The sequence below is a fragment of the Rhinolophus sinicus genome, chromosome 7 (assembly GCF_057876585.1).
Source record: "Rhinolophus sinicus isolate RSI-liver-muscle chromosome 7, RSI-T2T, whole genome shotgun sequence".
Classification (NCBI taxonomy): Eukaryota; Metazoa; Chordata; class Mammalia; order Chiroptera; family Rhinolophidae; genus Rhinolophus; species Rhinolophus sinicus.
Genome location: NC_142507.1, coordinates 54,189,940 through 54,209,505, shown reverse-complemented (window position 1 = coordinate 54,209,505; position 19,566 = coordinate 54,189,940). Strand labels below are relative to the sequence as shown.

The 19,566-nt window shown below is 53.4% G+C and overlaps 1 protein-coding gene across 1 annotated transcript; it reads left to right on the top strand.

The window, feature by feature from the left end:
- Window positions 1-10,360: 10,360 nt before the first annotated feature.
- UBE2Q1 (ubiquitin conjugating enzyme E2 Q1) lies at window positions 10,361-18,465 on the top strand. The gene is made up of 13 exons (XM_019711802.3): window positions 10,361-10,827; window positions 12,951-13,055; window positions 13,354-13,458; window positions 14,013-14,063; window positions 15,559-15,699; window positions 15,917-16,001; window positions 16,271-16,331; window positions 16,528-16,618; window positions 16,734-16,792; window positions 16,891-16,939; window positions 17,120-17,215; window positions 17,518-17,584; window positions 17,982-18,465. Exons 1-13 carry the CDS (start codon window positions 10,501-10,503, stop codon window positions 18,011-18,013), a joined length of 1,269 nt encoding a protein of 422 aa, XP_019567361.2. The 5' UTR covers window positions 10,361-10,500; the 3' UTR covers window positions 18,014-18,465.
- The last annotated feature ends 1,101 nt before the right edge of the window (window positions 18,466-19,566 follow it).

The window sequence follows — 19,566 nt, the reverse complement described above, 5'->3', positions numbered from 1 at the left end:
TGTCTTTAAGATCCTTGAACATTCTGTTCCTTCCATGCTCCACACTCCAGGGCCTTCTAAACACATAGCTCCGTTGGCTCTTTTGTTACCATTACCCCTCCACCGCCTTCTACGTAACTTTGACTGTCTGGCAGAAATGGCAGTCCCTCAAGGAAGCTATGCCTGAGCAAGGACTTGGTCAAGTGCCCTGCTATATGTTTCCAGATGATGCCAATGAGTAAATCAATCAGTCGAAGGCTGTGGCTGCCTCTCCTGCTAGATCATGAACCAGCACAATGCCTGGCATATCGTGAGAGCTCAAAAAGTAAGGAAAAGGGCTGCTATCCTTTAATGCTTAGGGGGAATTTCCTCTCTAAAAGCGCAGCTAAAACCAACTTATTTTTTTAATTGTAAAATTAAAGATTTTTTTTATTTTTCAATTACAGTTGACATACAATATTATGTTAGTTTCAAGTGTACAACACAATGATTAGACATTTATATAGCTTACAAAATGATCACCCTGGTAAATCCAGTACCCACCTGACACCACACAGTAACTACAATACTACTGACTATATTCCCCGTGCTATACTTTACATCCCCATAACTACAAATTGACTACCAATTTGTACCTCTTAATCCCCTCTCCCCTTCACCCATCCTTCCCAACCCCCACAATCCTGCAACCATCAAAATGCTCTCTGTAGGGCCGGCCCGGTGGCTCAGGCGGTTAGAGCTCCGTGCTCCTAACTCCGAAGGCTGCCGGTTCGATTCCCACATGGGCCAGAGGGTTCTCAACCACAAGGTTGCTGGTTCAACTCCTCGAGTCCCGCAAGGGATGGTGGGCAGCACCCCCTGCAACTAAAATTGAACACAGCACCTTGAGCTGAGCTGCTGCTGAGCTCCCGGATGGATCAGTTGGTTGGAGTGCGTCCTCTCAACCACAAGGTTGCCGGTTCAACTCCCGCAAGGGATGGTGGGCTGTGCCCCCTGCAACTAGCAACGGCAACTGGACCTGGAGCTGAGCTGCGCCCTCCACAACTAAGACTGAAAGGACAACAACTTGACTTGGAAAAAAGTCCTGGAAGTACACACTGTTCCCCAATAAAGTCCTGTTCCCCTTCCCCAATAAAATCTTTAAAAGAAAAAAAAAACATGGAAAGGGAATTAACTAAAAAAAAAAATGCTCTCTGTATCTATGAGCTTATTTCTGTTTTGTCTGTTCATTTATCCTGTTCTTTAGATTCCACATGTAAGTGAAATCATATGGCATTTGTCTTTCTCTGTCTGACTTATTTCACTTAGCATAATACCATCTAGGGCCATCCATGTTGTTGCAGATGCCAAGATTTCATTCTTTTTTATGGCTGAGTAATAGTCCAGTGTATATATGTACCATCTCTTTATCCACTCATCCAGGGATGGACCTCCATGTTGCCTCTATATCTCGGCCATTGTAAACAATGCTGCAATGAACATATGGATGCACATGTCCCTTGGAAGCAGTGTTTTAGGTTTCTTCAGATAAATACCCAGAATGGAATCACTGGGTCCTTCTCTGTCTCTTGTTATAGCCTCTGTTTTAAAGTCTGTTTTGTCTGGTATAAGTATTGCTACCCCAGGTTTTTGTTTTTTTCATTTCCATTTTCATGAAATATGTTTTTCCATCCCTTTACTTTCAGTCTGTGTGTGTCTTTTGATCTGAGGTGAGTCTCTTATAGGCAGCATATGTGAGGGTCTTATTTTCTTATCCATTCAGCAACCCTATATCTTTTGATTGGGGCACTTAATCCATTAACATTTAAAGAAATTATTGATTAAAAAAATAAAAAATAAAGTAATTGTTGATAGATATGTAGTTATTTGCCATTTTCCTCTTCATATTTTTGATATTTTTTCTTCTTAGTCTCTTTAACATTCCTTGCAATACTGGTTTGGTGGTGATGAACTCTTTTAGCTTTTTCTTGTCTGGGAAGCTCTTTATCTGTCCTTTGATTCTAAGTGATAGCTTTGCAGGGTAGAGTAATCTTGATTGCAGGTCCTTGCTTTTCATCACTTTGAATATTTTCTGCCAGTCTCTTCTGACCTGCAAAGTTTCTGTTGAGAAATCAGTTGACAGTCTTGTAGGGAACTAACTGGTTTTCTCTTGCTGCGTTTAAGATTCTCTCTTCATCGTTAACCTTTGGCATTTTGATTATGATGTGTCTTGGTGTGGGCCTGTTCGGGTTTATCTTGTTTGGGACTCTCTGTGCTTCCTGGGCTTGTATGTCTTAGTTGCTTTGCCAGGTGAGGGAAATTTTCCGTCATTATCTCTTCGACTAGGTTTTCAATTCCTTGCTCTCTCTTCTCCTTCTCACACCCCTATGATGCGATGTTGGTACGCTTGATGCTGTCCCAGAAGCCCCTTAAACTATCCTCATTTTTCAAAATTCTTTTTTCTTTTTGCTGTTTTGATTGGGTGGTTTCTGCTACTTTATCTTCCAAATTGCTGATTCCAAATCCTCTGCTTCATCTAATCTACTCTTGATTCCTTTTCATGTATTCTTTGTTTCAATTATTGTAGTCTTCATTTCTGACTGGTGCTTTGTTATGTTTTCTATCTCCATTTTTATGTTTCCTGTCTCTTTGTTGAAGTTCTCACAGATTATCACTGAGCATTTTTATAACCAGTGCTTTTAACTTTGCATCTAGTAGATTATGTGTCTCCATTTTGTTTAGTTCTTTTTCTGGGGCTTCTTTTTGGTTCTTTCATTTGGGATATGTTTCTTTGTCTCCCCATTTTGGCTTCCTCCCTGTTTGTTTCTATGGATTAGGCAGAGCTGCTATGCCTCCCAGTCTTAGTAGCGTGGCCTAATGTAGTAGGTGTGCTGTGGGGCCCAATGGCAGTCTCCCTAGTCACCTGAGCCAGGTGCTCCAGGTGTATCCCTCGTATGGGTTGTGTGTGTCCTCCTGTGGTAGTTGAGCCTTGGTTGCTATTTGCACATCAATAGGAGGGATTGACCCTCTGGCTGATTGATTGCGTGGACTGGCTATGACGACAGCAGAGGAGCTGTGGTGCAGGGGCTGACCCTATGGGGCAGGATTTGCTAAAAGCAACTTATTTAATGTGTCCTCGGTTCCTAAGATTGCAGAGGAAGAGCAGGATAAGTAGCAGGACAGGAAGGACTGAAGAGGAAGTGGGAGGACTACAGGCCCTGTGCTGCGTGGAGGTGGCCATAGCTCTGCCCCTGAGCTCCAGGGCGTGTGCACACATAACGATGTAATGATCTCCGAAGAATTCAAGAAATCTTGGAACCAAGGAATGGAATGAAGAATAAAAGCCTACGGAAAAGAGAAGTAATGTGTGCAGTCACGCGACCTGGGGAAAGGGTCAAAGGTAGGAAGAAGACGCACCTTCAACAATCAGATCAACGTTTGTTGGGTATCTACTGCCTAGGTGTTGAGGACGCAAAAAGACCCAGTCCCATCTGTTAAGGAGATGAGTTTGGCAGCACAGACTTATTACATGTGTACTTATGTAAATGAGGACAGATGGAAACGAGGTGTTGTGGAAGCACAGAGGAGGAAGAGGTGATAGTGCCTGAGTGCCCGGAGGGGATGGAGAGGAAAACTGAGATTTGAAAGATGAGAAAGCCAGTTAAGACAAGGGTGACTTAAAGGCATTTCAAATTTCTGAGAGGGGCAGGGAGCTTTATATGTAGACAGGACTTAGTGCTTCCCTCTTTTGGTGGACGCTGCGTGATTGAAGAAGTCTGTGAAAGTCTTCTTTTATGAAAATCTCTCTCTGGAGTGGTTGCTTGTCTCTGCTTTAACAGACTAGAGCATCATTTGCCTGCTTGAAGCCCCTGGTCACTCCCTGATGCTCCTTTCAGGCCAGGCCAGGCAGCCTGCTCACCTTGACCTCTACCTTCCCTTTTCAAATTCTCCAGATTGACTTCAAGATGAATTCCCACCTGGAAGGGAGTGAACACAACCACCCAGGGGCCAAGGAGAGCTGCAACACCCTCTGTTCCTCCTGTGTCACACACACACACACACACACACACACACACACACACACTCCTTTCATATCCTCCAGGAAGAAAGGCAGCCAGGAAGAGGGTGATAGACAGAGACAGAAGTATCAGCCCTGACGCAAAACAGGGACGAGGCAAAGTCTGGTGTGACATTCCCTTTCCCTCTGAGGGTAAGAAACATTTTCTCTTGAAAGGCATTACAATCAATTGATCTCCAAATTTTTGTGTACTTAGACATAACACACATAAAAAAGTATATCAATTATAAGTGTATGACTGGATAAATTTTCACAACATGAATACAGCCATATGATTCCCACCCAGATTAAAAAAAAAAAAAAAACCCAGAACATTACTAATATCCGGAACCCGCCCCATTATGTCCCCCCACCCCCAGGCATTATTCCCTCCTCTTCAAAAGTAACATCATGGGAATGGGGAGGCATGGGAGTGACTGCTCAGTGGGAGCTGCTTAAAGACCTGGAACCAGACAGAGGTGATGGTCACACAATGTTGTGAATGGACTGAATTGTACACTTTAAAAGGGTTAAACTGGTAAATTTTATGTTATGGGTATTTTCTCACAATTAAAAAAAAAATTGTTTTTTTTAAAGTAACCGCTACTCTAACTTCTAACAGCACAGATGGACTTTGCCTGCTGAATTTCATATAAATGGAATCACAGTCTTTTGTGCTTTTTTTTTTAACATTATGTTAGTGAGAATCATGGATGCTACTGAATGTAATTGTAGTTTATCCACCGTCACTGCTGCAGAGTATTCCATTGTAGGAATATACCATTATTTATTTGGGTGGTTTCTCATCATGGGCTAGCGAAACATTTCTATGAACAATCCTGTTTATGTTTTTGGCGTAAAAATACATGCATTTCTGCTGGGTACATAACTAAATCACGTACATTTTTTTTTTAAGGAGCACACCGTAATACAGCTTTGCAATCTTCCTTTTTCATGTACTATTTCTCAAACATCTCTTGATACCAGTAAATATTCTTTGATGAATGATGTTAACAGATGCATTGTATGCCACTGCAGGCACCTTTTTGCACATACCTTTGATAATTTCCAAGTGAAATTGAGGTTTTTGGTTATTTATTTATTTTTAATTTTATTGGGGACTATTGGGGAACAGTGTGTTTCTCCAGGGCCCAGCACTCCAAGTCATTGTCCTTCAATCGAGTTCTGGAGGGCGCAGCTCAGCTCCAAGTCCAGTCGCCATTTTCAATCTTTAGTTGCAGGGGGCACAGCCCACCATCCCACAGGGGAATTGAACCATCAACCTTGTTGTTGAGAGTTTGCGCTCTAACCATCTGAGCCATCCAGCTGCCCCTCCGGAAGCTCAGCTGCAGCTCGTTGTCTTCAATCTAGTTGTGGAGGGCGCAGCTCACTGGCCCATGTGGGAATCGAACTGGCAACCCTGTTGTTCAGAGCTCGCGCCCCAACCAACCGAGCCACCCCGGTTTTCCGTTAACTATTTATTGCTAAATTGACCTCCAGGAGGACTGACAGGACCAGCGTTACCGTGGGGCCTCAGGCGAGCGCACCGACGGCCAGCGTCTCCACAATCCCGCCTATGCTGAGCCCCTGCCTCGTCACCCCGCTCTTTTCTCCTAAGTCATTCCTCCTCTGTCTCAGGGCCGTTCTTCCCCACCTCCCTCTACTGTAGGACTCAGTTATTTCACAATGCCCCCCCCACTTCCACTTATGTAACTTCCACAGTCGCATCCTTTCGGGGAGTTAATCCTGATGCCCATCACCCGTCGGGGCCCTTTCCTTTCTTGATCCCTATGGCGTGTCTTTGACGGACTGTATTACAGTGGGTCGCATCTGGCTCCAGTTCACCCACTGCCACGTGCTCCTGCGGGCAGGTGTAAGAAGACAACAAAAGTGATAAAATGGAGGCCGGCCCGGTGGCTCAGGTGGTTGGAGCTCCGTGCTCCTAACTCCGAAGGCTGCCGGTTCGATTCCCACATGGGCCAGTGGGCTCTCAACCACAAGGTTGCCGGTTCGACTCCCACAAGGGATGGTGGGCTGTGCCCCCTGCAACTAGCAACAGCAACAGGACCTGGAGTTGAGCTGCGCCCTCCACAACTAAGACTGAAAGGACAACAACTTGACTTGAAAAAATAAAAAGTCCTGGAAGAACACACTGTTCCCCAATAAAGTCCTGTTCCCCTTCCCCAATAAAGTCTTAAAAAAAAAAAGTGATAAAATGAGTAGCAGCTGTCAGGTAAGGAGCCCCCCTCTGTGCCAGGCACTCCCCACAAGGACTGTCTTATTTGTCTCTGCACCCCAGTACCCACTATAATCCCTGGCAAAGCACAAGCGCTCAGAACGTATCTGCCGAATCGGTGACAGAATGCTGTGCTTTTGGGAGCAAGTCAGGGAGGCTACTCGCTACACCCCTAGACAAGCACAGCTGCTCACTCTGATAACACATGACCCTTGGGGGAAAACAATCTCTACAATCCATTTGACATACAGTGGCCAGAACGATCTTTGAAAATTTTAAATCAGATCATGCCACTCACAGCTTAAAATCTTTCAGTGGTTTCCCACTGTACTTGGAATGAAACTCAAACAACTGACTATGGACTCCATAATCCAGGCCCTGCTTTTTCCCACTGGCCTCATCTTCTATCTCCCACCCCCCGAGCCCCGTCTCTTTTCTTTCACTGGACTCAAGGCACGCTGATCCCCTATTAAAAAACACACACACACATTCTTAACTATGTGCACTATTCTAAGCACTTTTCATGAGTCATCTCACTTCATCCTCCCAACAGCCTTATGAGGTAGGTACCATCTGATCTTCTCCTTGTTACAGATGCGGAAACTCAAGTACACACAGGCTGTCACCCCACTAACCGCTGGCAGAGCTGGGGTTCTGCTCTCAGCCAAGGTATCATTAACTTCCTACTTCCAGTCCTGCCACCTGGGTCCTCACTCAGGGTTTCTGAGGTTGTTGCTCTCTCTGCTGCAGTGCTCGTGCCCAGCGCCTGACAGGCCTGCCCTCTCTTCATCAGGTCTCAGCTCAAACTCCGCCTCCCTAGGGAGATACCCCCTAACTACTGGACTTAAAGTAATCCACAGTGACCCTCTCCCACATGACTCTATTCCTGGCATCTACGAACCAGTCTGATTCTTCTGGTCATTCATTCATCTGGTATCTGACTCTTTGCATTAGAAGGTAAGTGCCATGAGAGCAGGGATCTTGTCTGTCTTCTAGTCCAGTGTCTGACCCATAGCAAAGCCCCCCAAATGTCTACTGAATGCTAAGGACCCCTTGACTTTGTAGTGGTAACACTAATCATAGCAGTAGTGGTATTTACATTTGTTGAGCAATGTTGCCCATCTGTGTTGATCATTTTACGTATCTCATTTCATCTAAACTGGCACAATGACCTGCTCGCAAGGCTGAGAGTATCACGCCCATTTTACAGAGAAGGAAACTGAGTTCCACAGAAATTAAAGAACTTGCCCAAACATCGCACGCCCAGTTCTGTCTGACTCCCCATGTTTTCTCCACTCAGCTGTGTTACTCCCTTCATGGTCTAATTCAGAGGACAGCTGTAGCCAACTCTGCAGTTAACATCTATGGTTCAGCCTCTCTCCTGAGCTCAGAACCCACATCCCACTAGATGTCTCCAGGAGAATGTCCACATAGGCCTCCCTCCACACACTCAGCGTGTTCATAACCCAACTCTCACCCTTCCCACAAAACTCAGCTCTCCTTTGAGGCATCCCATTCTGCTGGTTGCCCAGGACTGCAGAGCTTCTCAAAATTCTACTGATCTTCCTTGATCTTAAAATAAAGCCCAAGTTCCCAAACCTGGTTTTGAATACCCACCAAGATTTAACCCCTGCCTACCTTACCTTATTCTAGACCCAGGCCTTTGCATTCCTGCCACTTGCCACGGCCCTGCCTCAAACTTTTGCGCATGCTGTCCCTTCTGCCTGGGACAGTGTCAGCCCTTCCTCCTCTCTTAAGTAATTCCACGTATCCTTCAGAATTTAGCGCGCCACTTGTCCAAGGACACCTGCCCAGATCTGCGGTCGTGTTCTTCCTTGAGGCACCCATAACGGCAATTACGTGCCTGGATGTGTAACAGTCTATGAAGTGTCTGGCTTCCTACGGGGCTGAATGCACAGAAAAGGTAAGGACTGGGCCTCATTCAATGCTGCATCCCGTGCCTCGCATGTAGTAGGTGCTCAGTAAATACTTGCTCATCTTTCTCACATCTAAGGGGTCAGCTGGCTTTGTAGACTCCACCTTTACCACGTGTTTCCCCCAACAGACTGTAAGCTCCATGAGGGCACTGATTTTCATTTTATTCTCTCCTGTTTCCCTGGCACCCAAGAATTCAATGACTATACCCATCACTTCCTTCCCATTTTGAATGCCCCGGCCGTCCACATTTCAGCAGAACACCGGATATGACTCCACGGGATAAGCTGCTGCCAGAGGGCTCTCCCAGCCAGAGCTGAGACACTGAACAGACCAGCAGAGACAGGAAGAGGCAGATCTCTTCCCAGTGACCATGACTTTTGAGTTTCCTCACTGGGGGACTCGGAGTCTGTGCAGCATTGTGGGACTGTCTCATCACATTGTTTTATTCTAATTATAGCCCTTTATAAAATATGGGCTTCAGGATCTTCCAAATGGCTGCATTTGTAGGTTTCCTGGGAAGGGCTGGAGTCAAATGTCATGGGAAAACCTCTTGAGAAAGTGTCAGAGGCAGGCAGAGTGGGGTAGGGCATGGACTTTGGAAACACGCTGCCCAGGATCTCTGCCTACTAGTTACACATCCTTGGGTAGTCGTTCCTTTTCCCGCGTGTAGAACGGATAAAAACGCTTCCTTTGCAATGTTGGGGGTGGGGAGGGTTTAGAAATATTTGCAAGGTACCTTGGCTTAGGAAGTGCCCCATACATGAGTCCTTACCACAGCCTTTTATGCTACTAACTTGCACAGACAATGATGACATGGAGCTAACTGTTCAGGTTCCTCAAAGGACATAAACGATCCCAGGATGACCAGGAACGTGTCTCAATCATCTTTAAATACCCAGAGACCAACTTAGCCAGCGAAGGCCCTGATCGGCTGCCACTGGCGAGATAAACGCGTCGCCCCGCACCCAGCACCAAGGTGCGCGGTCAGCTTCCAACAAAAGCCAAGTCACTTCGGTCGGTGTGGGAGAGGCAAGTGGCCAACCGGCCAGCGGTCCACGCGGCGAGATGGCCCAGCCTCATTTACGGGGCTGCCACCACAGGCTGCCACCGGCCGCGGGCAGAGGAGCGCCGGCTCCGCGGCTCCGGAACCCCCGCCAGCTTTGTGCTTTGAGACGGTGCCCCCTAGCGAGGGCCCGGGGGCACTGCCGCCTGCTCCGGCTCCTGCCGAGACCGCTGCGACACGGTGCCAGCCGTCTGGGCTTGGGATGGAGGATGTGGTCGGCTCCTGCCAGGCTAACGGCTCAGACTGGAGCTGCGCTCCTTCCGTGGCCCCGCCGAGGAGACCCGTGCCGTCCTGTCCCCGGCCTCGTCCGCACCGCCGGCGTCTGAGAAGCGCCGAGGGTCAGCTACCCACGACCCCTCGTGCACAATTGACCAGCTCTCTGTGTCGCACGACACATCGCGGTCTCCTCGCCTCCAAGCCTCGGCAGGAGGCAACGCAGGCATTACCCGCGCCAGGCACTGTACAGATGAGGAAACTGAGGGAATCAAGGTCACACAACGAACTGGGGGTCGGGCCGGGAGGACAGCCCAAGCCTCTCCCCGTGACCGGGTGCCGGGCTCCTTCCCCAGCCACGCGCCCCTCATTCAGCGTGGCGACAGCGACACCCACCCCACAGGGCAGGGGCGCAGGCATCCTACGCCGAGGTGCAGCCTGGGGCGCAGGATAAGGCGGCACAGCGGCGAGCGCGGCCGTCGCTCTTTCTTCTCTGCCCACCGAGTGCCCAGCACGCTCTCCGCGCCGGGGAGGCGGGGAAAGGGGCCCAGAGCAGGAAACAGGGTCCCGCGCGGGTAGCCCCTGGGAGCACGCGGCGCCGGGTCACGTGAGAGGGGAGCGCCGACGAGCGCCGTCGCACGCACGCACGCACGCACGCCGTACGTACACACGCACCCGGGCGCTGAAAGCCGCGAGCCCGAAGTCGCGGGTCACATGTGGAGGGTGGCGGTCGAGAACAAGGGGGCGGGAAAGAAGGGGAGGTCACGTGTAAGAGGCCGGCGCAGGGAGGTCACGTGAAGGGGGCCGGAGGCGGGGCCGCCGAGGAGCAGGAGGAGGGGCGCGCGGCTTCCGGCGGCTGGGGGGGCCGGCGAGCGGAGGGGGGGGCCCTGTCCCGGAGGTGGCGGCGGCGCCATCTTGGCGAAGGGGGGATCAGGAAGTGCGGACCGCGGCGGCGGCGGCGGCGGCGGCGGCGGAGCCCGGAGCGGAGGCCGGAGGCTCCCGGCCCGCCGGCCCCGGAACGGAGCGGAGCGGAGGATGCAGCAGCCGCAGCCGCAGGGGCAGCAGCAGCCGGGGCCGGGGCAGCAGCTGGGGGGCCAGGGGGCGGCGCCGGGGGCCGGGGGCGGCCCGGGGGGGGGCCCGGGGCCGGGGCCCTGCCTGAGGCGGGAGCTGAAGCTGCTGGAGTCCATCTTCCACCGCGGCCACGAGCGCTTCCGCATTGCCAGCGCCTGCCTGGACGAGCTGAGCTGCGAGTTCCTGCTGGCCGGGGCCGGAGGGGCCGGGGCGGGGGCCGCGCCCGGACCGCAGCTCCCCACGCGGGGGTCGGTGCCTGGGGATCCCGTCCGCATCCACTGCAACATCACGGTGAGAACCCCCTCGCGTTCGCGTCCCCGGGGGCCCCTTGTCAGGGACTCAGGATGACCCGACACAGCGTCTGGATCTCAGAAGACCTGGGAGGCCGAATCCTCTCTGGGGCTCGGCTCCCTCTCCCCAGGTTACAGTTGTTTCAGCCGCTTGAGGGTTTGCCGAGCACCCCGACTCTGCCATTGACCCTCCCTAGTGAGGGGCACCCCGACATATGGCGCCGCCACGGCCCCTTTCCGCCAACCCACCCACATGCCGGGGTCCGCGGTTTGGGCTCATGTTGGCTACTTCACGACTCACCTTGCCGCCTGGGAGAGCCCTTCTCTTCCCCTCACTCGCGTCTCACGGCTCCAGGCCTCTGCTCTCACCTGGGCTGCAAGGACTTGCCTAGAACTCGGCTCATTTCAGTGCTGCCTCCTCCTCACTGGTACCTGTGACTTAGGACGGTGCCACCTGTGGGATCCCTACCCAGCATCTCTAATGCAGCCCCTCACGGGCTCTGAATTTTACCAAGGGGGGGTTCGCAGGAGCCCAGCTCCTTCCTCGCCTTTGCAGTTCTGGTGTCACCTCTGACTCCTCCCTTTGCCCCAGCTGGTAGCAGAGCTGCCACTCCCCTCCTGTTCCCTTCGGGTACCTCCAGTTGTCCTGGGCTGTTGGTGGCCTTTCCGGGTAATGGTGGTGATGTTTGAGGGCTGGCTATGCCCTGGGAGCAGTAACAGTTCCCTTTCTCACCAGTGAGTATCAGCCTGCGCACGCTGGACTGGGAGACCCTTATGTGTCCCCTGCGTAGCCTCCCTCACACATCATCGGGGAGGGCCGGCCTCTGGTAATCTGGGGCTGCCCGCTGCTGCCTGCTGTAGCACTTCCAGCGGTTGGCACTGCCTGCTGTGATAGCCCTCCCTGCCAGAGCATTGGTGAGGGAGCCAGGGGACAGGACTTTATCCAGGCAGGCAGACTGCAGATGGGAGTAGTCTGGGGAAAGACGGTCTTGTGAACTGTGTGCACTTTGGGGCCTGAATTCACTTTACGTGGTTCTTGTTTTCTGTCTCTTTCCTCCATCAAATCGGGTCAAGGTTTGGTGAGGCAAGCCTCCGCTTGGTCTGGATGGTGACCCTCCAAAACACGTGCGTCCCATGTCTTTGCTCCCATTTCCCCCGCCACCTTTTTTCCTACTAAAGATTGATGGACTGGGTGTGGCTTGGGTGAAGACTTGAGCATCTTGGATCACTTGTCTTCCTCCAGCATTGGGGATGAGAGCTGTGGCAGGGCTGAGACCCCCAGTAGGCATGGATATGCTCTCCTTGGCACGCGTGGGAACCGCGGGAGTTAACTGTGTTCCTGAATTAAGTTTCTAGTTCTTACGGGGAGGTTTGCTCCCTTCCAGCTGCCCTTCCAGTTGCCAGGGGCCATCTACTGTCTTTGTCCCTGGCAGGAAGTTGGTGTGGAAGGTTCTCAGTCAGACTCTCTGTGGCCCCTGTAAAGGAGACTTGGCCTGAACTGGCCCCCTCGCTTTGGGCAGAGGGAGAGTCTGGTGGCTCAGGAATGCTGGGAATGTTAGCAGCGTAGGCTGCTTTCTCCCAGTCTGCCATGTGGAACCCTACAGCCTCCGCCTGGACCAAGAGGGTGGCAAGTTCCCAAGGGAGAGGTGGGGAGAACTGGCCTTTGAGGGGCTCTGTTGGGAGTGGGGGATGGATGGGGCTTCCTGCTACCCTTTCACTTTTAGGTTCTGGAGATACCATCTAGCTTTTATTCCTCCTTCCCCAGCTAAAGTGAAAGTGATCTGCAGCCTTTCCTTGTTTTCACATGAGTGTGATTGTGGTGAGGTGATCCCTTCCTCAGCTGACGATGGAGTTTGCAGAGCAGTCGGGCTGGAAGCCTTGGGCGGGGTGTGGGAGAGCTTCAGGTCTGGGCCTGGCGTAGGAAGCCTCCCTCCCTGCCTGCGTTCGGCTGCGCTTCCTCTTCTGGTTGAGGATTTGTTGGGAAGCCTCTTGGTTAGATGCTGACCTGCTGGGCTGGGCTTTTGTGTGTGTGGAAGGGGCGCTGGGGAAGAGCAAAGGGACCAGAAGCCGAGCTCTCCCCAGAACTGCCCATCTTGACTGCTCTCCCTGCTCTTTCCCCCTCAGGAGTCGTACCCTGCTGTGCCCCCCATCTGGTCAGTGGAGTCCGATGACCCTAACCTGGCCGCTGTCTTGGAGAGGCTGGTGGACATAAAGAAAGGGAATACTCTGGTGAGGGGCCGGGCTGTTGGGGTGCGGTGCATTTCCTTCCTATGAGGCCGGTGTCATGAAGACAGCCTGTGGAAGAAGATGTATCTGGAAAGTGGGTGGTGCAGTGGGCTGAACTGTTGGGGGCAGACTTCTTAGGGGAGTTGCTTCCTGAGGCCAGAGGGACCGGTCCAGGACACTGTCCCACGGCCACGGGGTCTTTAGGTCTAGAGAACGAGGTACCGCTCTGGAGTCTGGGCTAAGAATGCTTCCTGATTGGGGTGGGAAAGAATATTGACGTCACTGTGCTCCCCACCCCCAGCTATTGCAGCATCTGAAGCGGATCATCTCCGACCTGTGTAAACTCTATAACCTCCCTCAGCACCCGGACGTGGAGATGCTGGATCAGCCCTTGCCCGCGGAGCAGGTGAGCGTGGGGATGCCCGTGGATGGGCCGGGGCCACCCAAGTCCCTCCACACACCCCACATCGGGACGCTGGCCCCTTTCTTCTCCACATGGGGACCCAGCTGGATGGGGCCTGAGGAGCTTCGCCTGTCTTGTCCAGACGCCTTCTCATGGGCAGTATACTCCATGTTGAGGGGGCGGATTTACCAGGGTCAGCTGCTGGCCTTTGGGGTCTCAGGCCCCTTGTTAAGAACCAGGACTGCCATATCAGTCTAGAGACGACTAGGCAAAGGCGGGATTCTTGGGGACATTAAACTGGGATTTGTGAGGTGGGTGATAGAAACAGCCATTTGTTTCTCTTTTGTTCTTTGGCATATGGTAGGAGGAGAGTAATGGGCTGGCTGTGAAGTCATTCCCTGGGCTGGTGCTTCCTCTGGCTGGTGGAGAGGCTGGCTGGCAGCACTGTGGGCCAGCACCCGGCTTCCAGTCCTGGAGGTTCCGGGGAGCGGGGCAGAGGCTGCGCTCCAGGCAGCCACTGGGGCTCTGACCCCCCATCTCTCCTCTCCCCACTGCAGTGCACACAGGAGGACGTGTCTTCAGAAGATGAAGACGAGGAGATGCCTGAGGTAGGCTTGCCGCCTGAGGCCGCCCGGCGGGAAGGCCTGTCAGTGAGCAGCACTGAGCAGCCCAGTACACGGAGCTCCGGCCTAGAACGGGGGCGAGAAAAATGCCAAAGGAACCACGACAGTTTACTGACCTGGAGGAATAGCCAATGTACTAGAGGAGACAGGGCACCCCCATCCAACCACTAAAGACAGTCAAGTGCAAATCTGTCCGCACCGAATAGCAACAGGTTAATTTGCGATGGTTTTGGAGTCAGACTGCAGCTTTCATCCTGTATGAGAGTTTTACCTGCTCTAACTGAGCTGCAGTTTCCTTTTATAAAATGGGATTATAATGTCTACTGTATATGGCTGTCCTGAAGATTAAATGAGGCATTGCATGTGAAATGCTCCATACAGGACGTGGTTACGTGCTAGGTAAGGGATCTGATACACTCTCTAAAAACATACTTCAGAAGAATACAGCAATGATGAGCAATCTGAGCTTCAGAGCCAGACAATTTGATTGAGATTTTAGCTCCCCTAAGACTTGTATGCCTTTGGGCCTGAGAATTCACCTCACTAGACCTCAGCGTCCTCATCTCATCTGTAAAATGGGAACAGCGATCACAGCGCGGTGGCTGTAAGAGTTACACGAGCTGGTGTGTGTACCGTACCCGACACACAATAAACCTCCAGGAGGTGTCAGCGGCTAATGCAATACTTAGGAGGTTAGTGTTACCAGGTCCTGCCAGAGCCAGGAAATCAATCTGATCACTTTGTTTCCTAGCATTGGATTAATGTCCCCGCTTCTGCAGCTTTGCTCGGGTCTTAAGACGCACAAAGGACCGGTGCTATGTGCTGTGCTGCTCGCTGCTCAGACGGTGGGAGTGTCATCCCTCCGGTGTCTGACAGGCCGGGCTGTGGGCGGCTTGCTCACTTGGGAGGGTGGGTGAGGGGCTCGCTGTGTACTTCACCTCCCCCGTGGTCCTCTGGACCTTCTTCCTCGCTTCCGTCGAGGCAGTGGCTGCCTTTGCATCCCTGACCGAGGGATGCAGCTGGCGGGCAGATTTCTGACCCGGGTTTCTCCCTTAGACCTGCAGGCCCGGGAACTCCTGGGTGCAGTAGCCACCTGGTGAAACATGAGCTTTGAGTCGCAATGTCAGGCCAAAGTCATTCTAGGAATTAAGAGTTTCTGCTGCCAAGGGAGAGTGTCAGGGACAGTTGAAGCAGGGCCGGTTTGGGGAGTGAGGGCCGAGCCCCTGCTGGCTTTCCTCAGTCTTCCTGCACTTCGGCCGCTGGAGAACAGGACAGAGGACGTTAGCCTTGTCCTTGAGATTGCAAGGGACTGGGAGTTGTTCCCGAGACAGAAAGGGCTGTGCTCACTGCCTGCTACTAGACCACTGCTCCCGAGCTGGCGGCTCTGGGCCAGTGGGGCTGGGAGGCCGACGGCCCCTCTCCACAGCCGCTGTTGGTTTCTTTCCTCCTCTGCCCCACTCCCACCCCACTGCTCCCCCAGGACACGGAAGACCTAGATCACTATGAAATGAAAGAAGAAGAGCCAGCTGAGGGCAAGAAATCTGAAGATGATGGCATCGGAAAAGAAAACTTGGCCATACTAGAGAAAATTAAAAAGAACCAGAGGCAAGATTACCTAAATGTACGTACCTTCCAGGGAGAGGCTGGGCCCAGGGGTTGCTGGGAAGTGGGAGGTAGGCTATCACGAATCAGTCTGGGGAGTGGACGCCTTTTTGGGTGGGTTATGGGAGTGCCTCATGTTTGCCTAAATTCTGAGCAACCTGCCAGACTGCCCCTTTGGTCTAGAATGCATGTTTGCAAACCACGTGACCATGATACATTTCTGTCCCCCCTCGCAGGGGGCAGTGTCTGGCTCAGTACAGGCCACTGACCGGCTGATGAAGGAGCTCAGGGACATATACCGGTCACAGAGCTTCAAAGGTGGTGAGTCTGCCTCGGGGAGGGGCCTGAACAGGACCTCTCACAACAAAGTACGTGATGACCGGGGGCCCCAAGAGGCTGGGGCCACAAGCGTGCTTCCGAGCTGCTCAGGCCAGAACGGGCTTCCCCAAGCCGGTGGCTTAGACTGGCTGCCTGGCCATCAGGGCTGAACCGGGAGCCTTTGCTGTTTTATCCGCTCAGCCTGGGGGTCTGTAACAGGGACCACCCATCAGCTGGAGTATCCTGACACCTGCCTTCTTCCTGCCTTCCAGGAAACTATGCAGTGGAACTCGTCAATGACAGTCTGTATGATTGGAATGTCAAACTCCTCAAGTGAGTGGGGACTCTGGCCCTGGACAGGAAGCTGAGGTGTAGTGTGGCCGGGGCCTCCAGAGCGGTCCCTCCAGGGCCCAGGAGCGGTGTGGGCGGGGCCTATCAGCCCCTTGGGGGGGGAGTGGGGGAGTGGGAGCCGACGGGAGCTCCTGCGCTGGGACCTCCAGGAGTCTGAGCCCAGACTCGCTCTTCACAGAGTTGACCAGGACAGCGCTTTGCACAACGATCTCCAGATCCTCAAAGAAAAAGAAGGTGCCGACTTCATCCTCCTTAACTTCTCCTTTAAGGTAAGACCATGGCCCTTCCCGCCCCGCCCCCCTGGGCCGAGGCTGCCGACCCATCTGGCAGCCCGTGGAGGACGCCGGCCGCCTTCCCTGACCGGTGCCTCCGTCTCTCTCTCAGGACAACTTTCCTTTCGACCCTCCGTTTGTCAGGGTTGTGTCTCCAGTCCTCTCCGGAGGGTGAGTAGCTCGGCAAGAGCAGAGGCAGCTCCTATTACCGAGGGTGAGGAAGGGGTGGAGCTTTGGCCGGGTGCAACTGACTAACCTTTCTTCTGCAGGTATGTTCTGGGCGGAGGTGCCATCTGCATGGAACTTCTCACCAAACAGGTGAGCCAGTCACTAGCTCCCGGCCGGCTGGCTGATGGGCATGATGTGGCCTTTGATTCTGCGGGGCGGGGCCTGCCCCCACTGACCTGTCTGGGGGTGAAGGGCAGGGCTCCTTGCTGGAGAACGGGCAGGGTTTGTGGCACCGCTGCTGACTGTTCCTTCGTCCCTCCCTGTCCCCAGGGCTGGAGCAGTGCCTACTCCATAGAGTCCGTGATCATGCAGATCAGCGCCACCCTGGTCAAGGGGAAGGCACGGGTGCAGTTCGGAGCCAACAAAGTGAGGGGCCGGGGCTGCCGGGCCACCAGCAGGCCGGGGCTGGGCTGATGGCCTGGACGAGCGGCCTTGGGACACCCACAGTGGGAACGGGCCAGGCCTCGGCCTGAGGGGCGCCCTGAGACCTTGGGGAGGGCACGGGTCTGGAAAGGGAAGTCTGTGGTACTGTGCCCCAAAGGGACTTCCAGGTGCGGGGACGTGGTCTAGTCACAGCCACAGGTTGGGAGCCTGGCTGCTGGGTGGCTGGGTGGCAGCCTGTGGCAGGCAGGGCACAGCGCGGCCTGACGCGGCGTCTCCCTCCCCAGTCTCAGTACAGCCTGACGAGAGCACAGCAGTCCTACAAGTCCTTGGTGCAGATCCACGAAAAAAACGGTGAGGCTGCAGCCAGGGTGGGGCGTTCGGACGCCTGCCCGGCCCGAGGTTTCGCTTCCAGCCAAATAGCATGAACCCTTTGGTTTCGGGGCCTTTACTGCCCAGCAGGAGGGCGCCTGCCGTTCTGCAGAGAAGGCTATAGCTGTCCCCTCCACAGCCTCTTCTCCCAGAAAAGCACCAGCGATTGCACCGCCTGTAGACTTGGTGCTGCCCCTGCCCCCACCGTCCCCTCAGGGCAGGCCCCTCATTCTCCCCTGCCCTATGATCTTGCCCCCCTTACTCAGAAGCCCTTCCTAGGCTCCTTCCTCCTGTAACCCCAGAGGCATCTTCAGTGATGGGGCTCAGGGGTGGGGGGACTGCAGCCTCCAGCTCACTGTTTCCTTGGGTTTCTTTGCAGGCTGGTACACACCCCCAAAGGAAGATGGCTAACCCCGGAGTGTCGTCCCTCCCTCCTTCCCCAGGCACCACTGGACCAATTACCTTTGAATGCTGTATTTGGATCTCACGCTGCCTCTGTGGTTCCCTCCCTCGTTTTTCCTGGACGTGATAGCTCTGCCTATTGCAGGACAATGATGGCTATTCTAAACGCTAAGGAAAAACACACAGAACTCTTTCACGTACTCAAGACTGACTGACAGACCAACCAACCACCTGGCTGGAACCCTTGCTAGCAGGCATTCTTATAAAAGAAACTTTCGAGCCTCCTTACATTGCTGGAAACTCAGCTGTGCTCCAGACTAGAGCCTCCTTACCTATGCTATGGATTTTTAATTTATTTTCTCTTATTTCATGTACACTGCTTTTTTTGGTTACAGTGTATGATGGATGTGTATGAAAAAAAATGTATCTTTGGGAAAACAATTACAGTTTGTTAATTTGAAGATGCTGGTCTTGACTCATCTTTCTTTTTATTCCCACGTCCCACCCCACCCCCATCCCCTGAACTACTTGGGGTGGGGGCGGGGTGCCGAGTCCACTGTGGCTTCGGGAGATACGAGATGCCGCCCTTCAAAGCTGACGCCAGAGGAAGGTGGAGCCGAAGCACACACCGGGCCGGTCCCTCCCGTCCCCCTCCACTGCTTCTCAGGCCCCTGGACCGACCGGCAAGTGTCCCCCGGAATGCAGAGCCTGGCCTGCAGAACCAGTGTAGCAGGCTGGAAGGATGACCTTAACGCTTAGCACCACTTTCCTAGGCACAGATGTTTTCCAATTCCTAAGAAAAAGGAAAGAAGGAAGGAGGCGTAAGAGGCTGTTTCCCAGAACTGCTGTGGAATGGATGGTGTGGGGCTGGGGGCAGTCCCACAGGGCGTGCCGTGGCCTCTGGGCTCTGCACCACGCCCTGTGGCCATCGGGCCCCCTCCCTCAGTGCTGGCACCGCAGGGTATCCTTTGCTCACCTGCCAGTCTTGTGCTTCACTTGGGCTTGTCAGAGCAAACGGGCACAGCTCTGAAGGAAGGTGTTCGGCAAACTGGATTCTCTGACGCCACTCCCATCAGGTGGGTCCTCTGGAAAGGTTAGCTTGAGGGGGGTGGCTGTACACGTGTGGCGTCACCCCAGGCTGTGGGAACTGCTGGGAGGGGACTGCTGAGCTAGACCTGTCAGTGCCGTGCTGTCTGTACATGCTGTCTAAAAATGTCAGCACGGGTGTGATGTGTGTGTGGCACGTGCCCCTGCCTCCCTGGTCAGTAGGCTTGCTGTGCGGCTGACACAGACTCTTGGGACAGACGATGCCTACAGACTGGGGGACAGCGATGACAGGCCAGGGGTGGTGGAGCGAAGAGCTGGTCTTAGAAAGCCCCGACTGGGGACAGCTGCCTGGGAGCCTGGATGAGCTCGCTGTTCTGAATGCTCTCTTTTCCCATGGGTCGTTTCCCTCGTCGTCTTCCAAGGGACTAATATCTTGTTGCTTCAGGTGGACAACAGACAGTTCAGCGTCCTCAGTGCTGCTCTAAGTCCCCACACCCACCTGATATGGGTGCTAA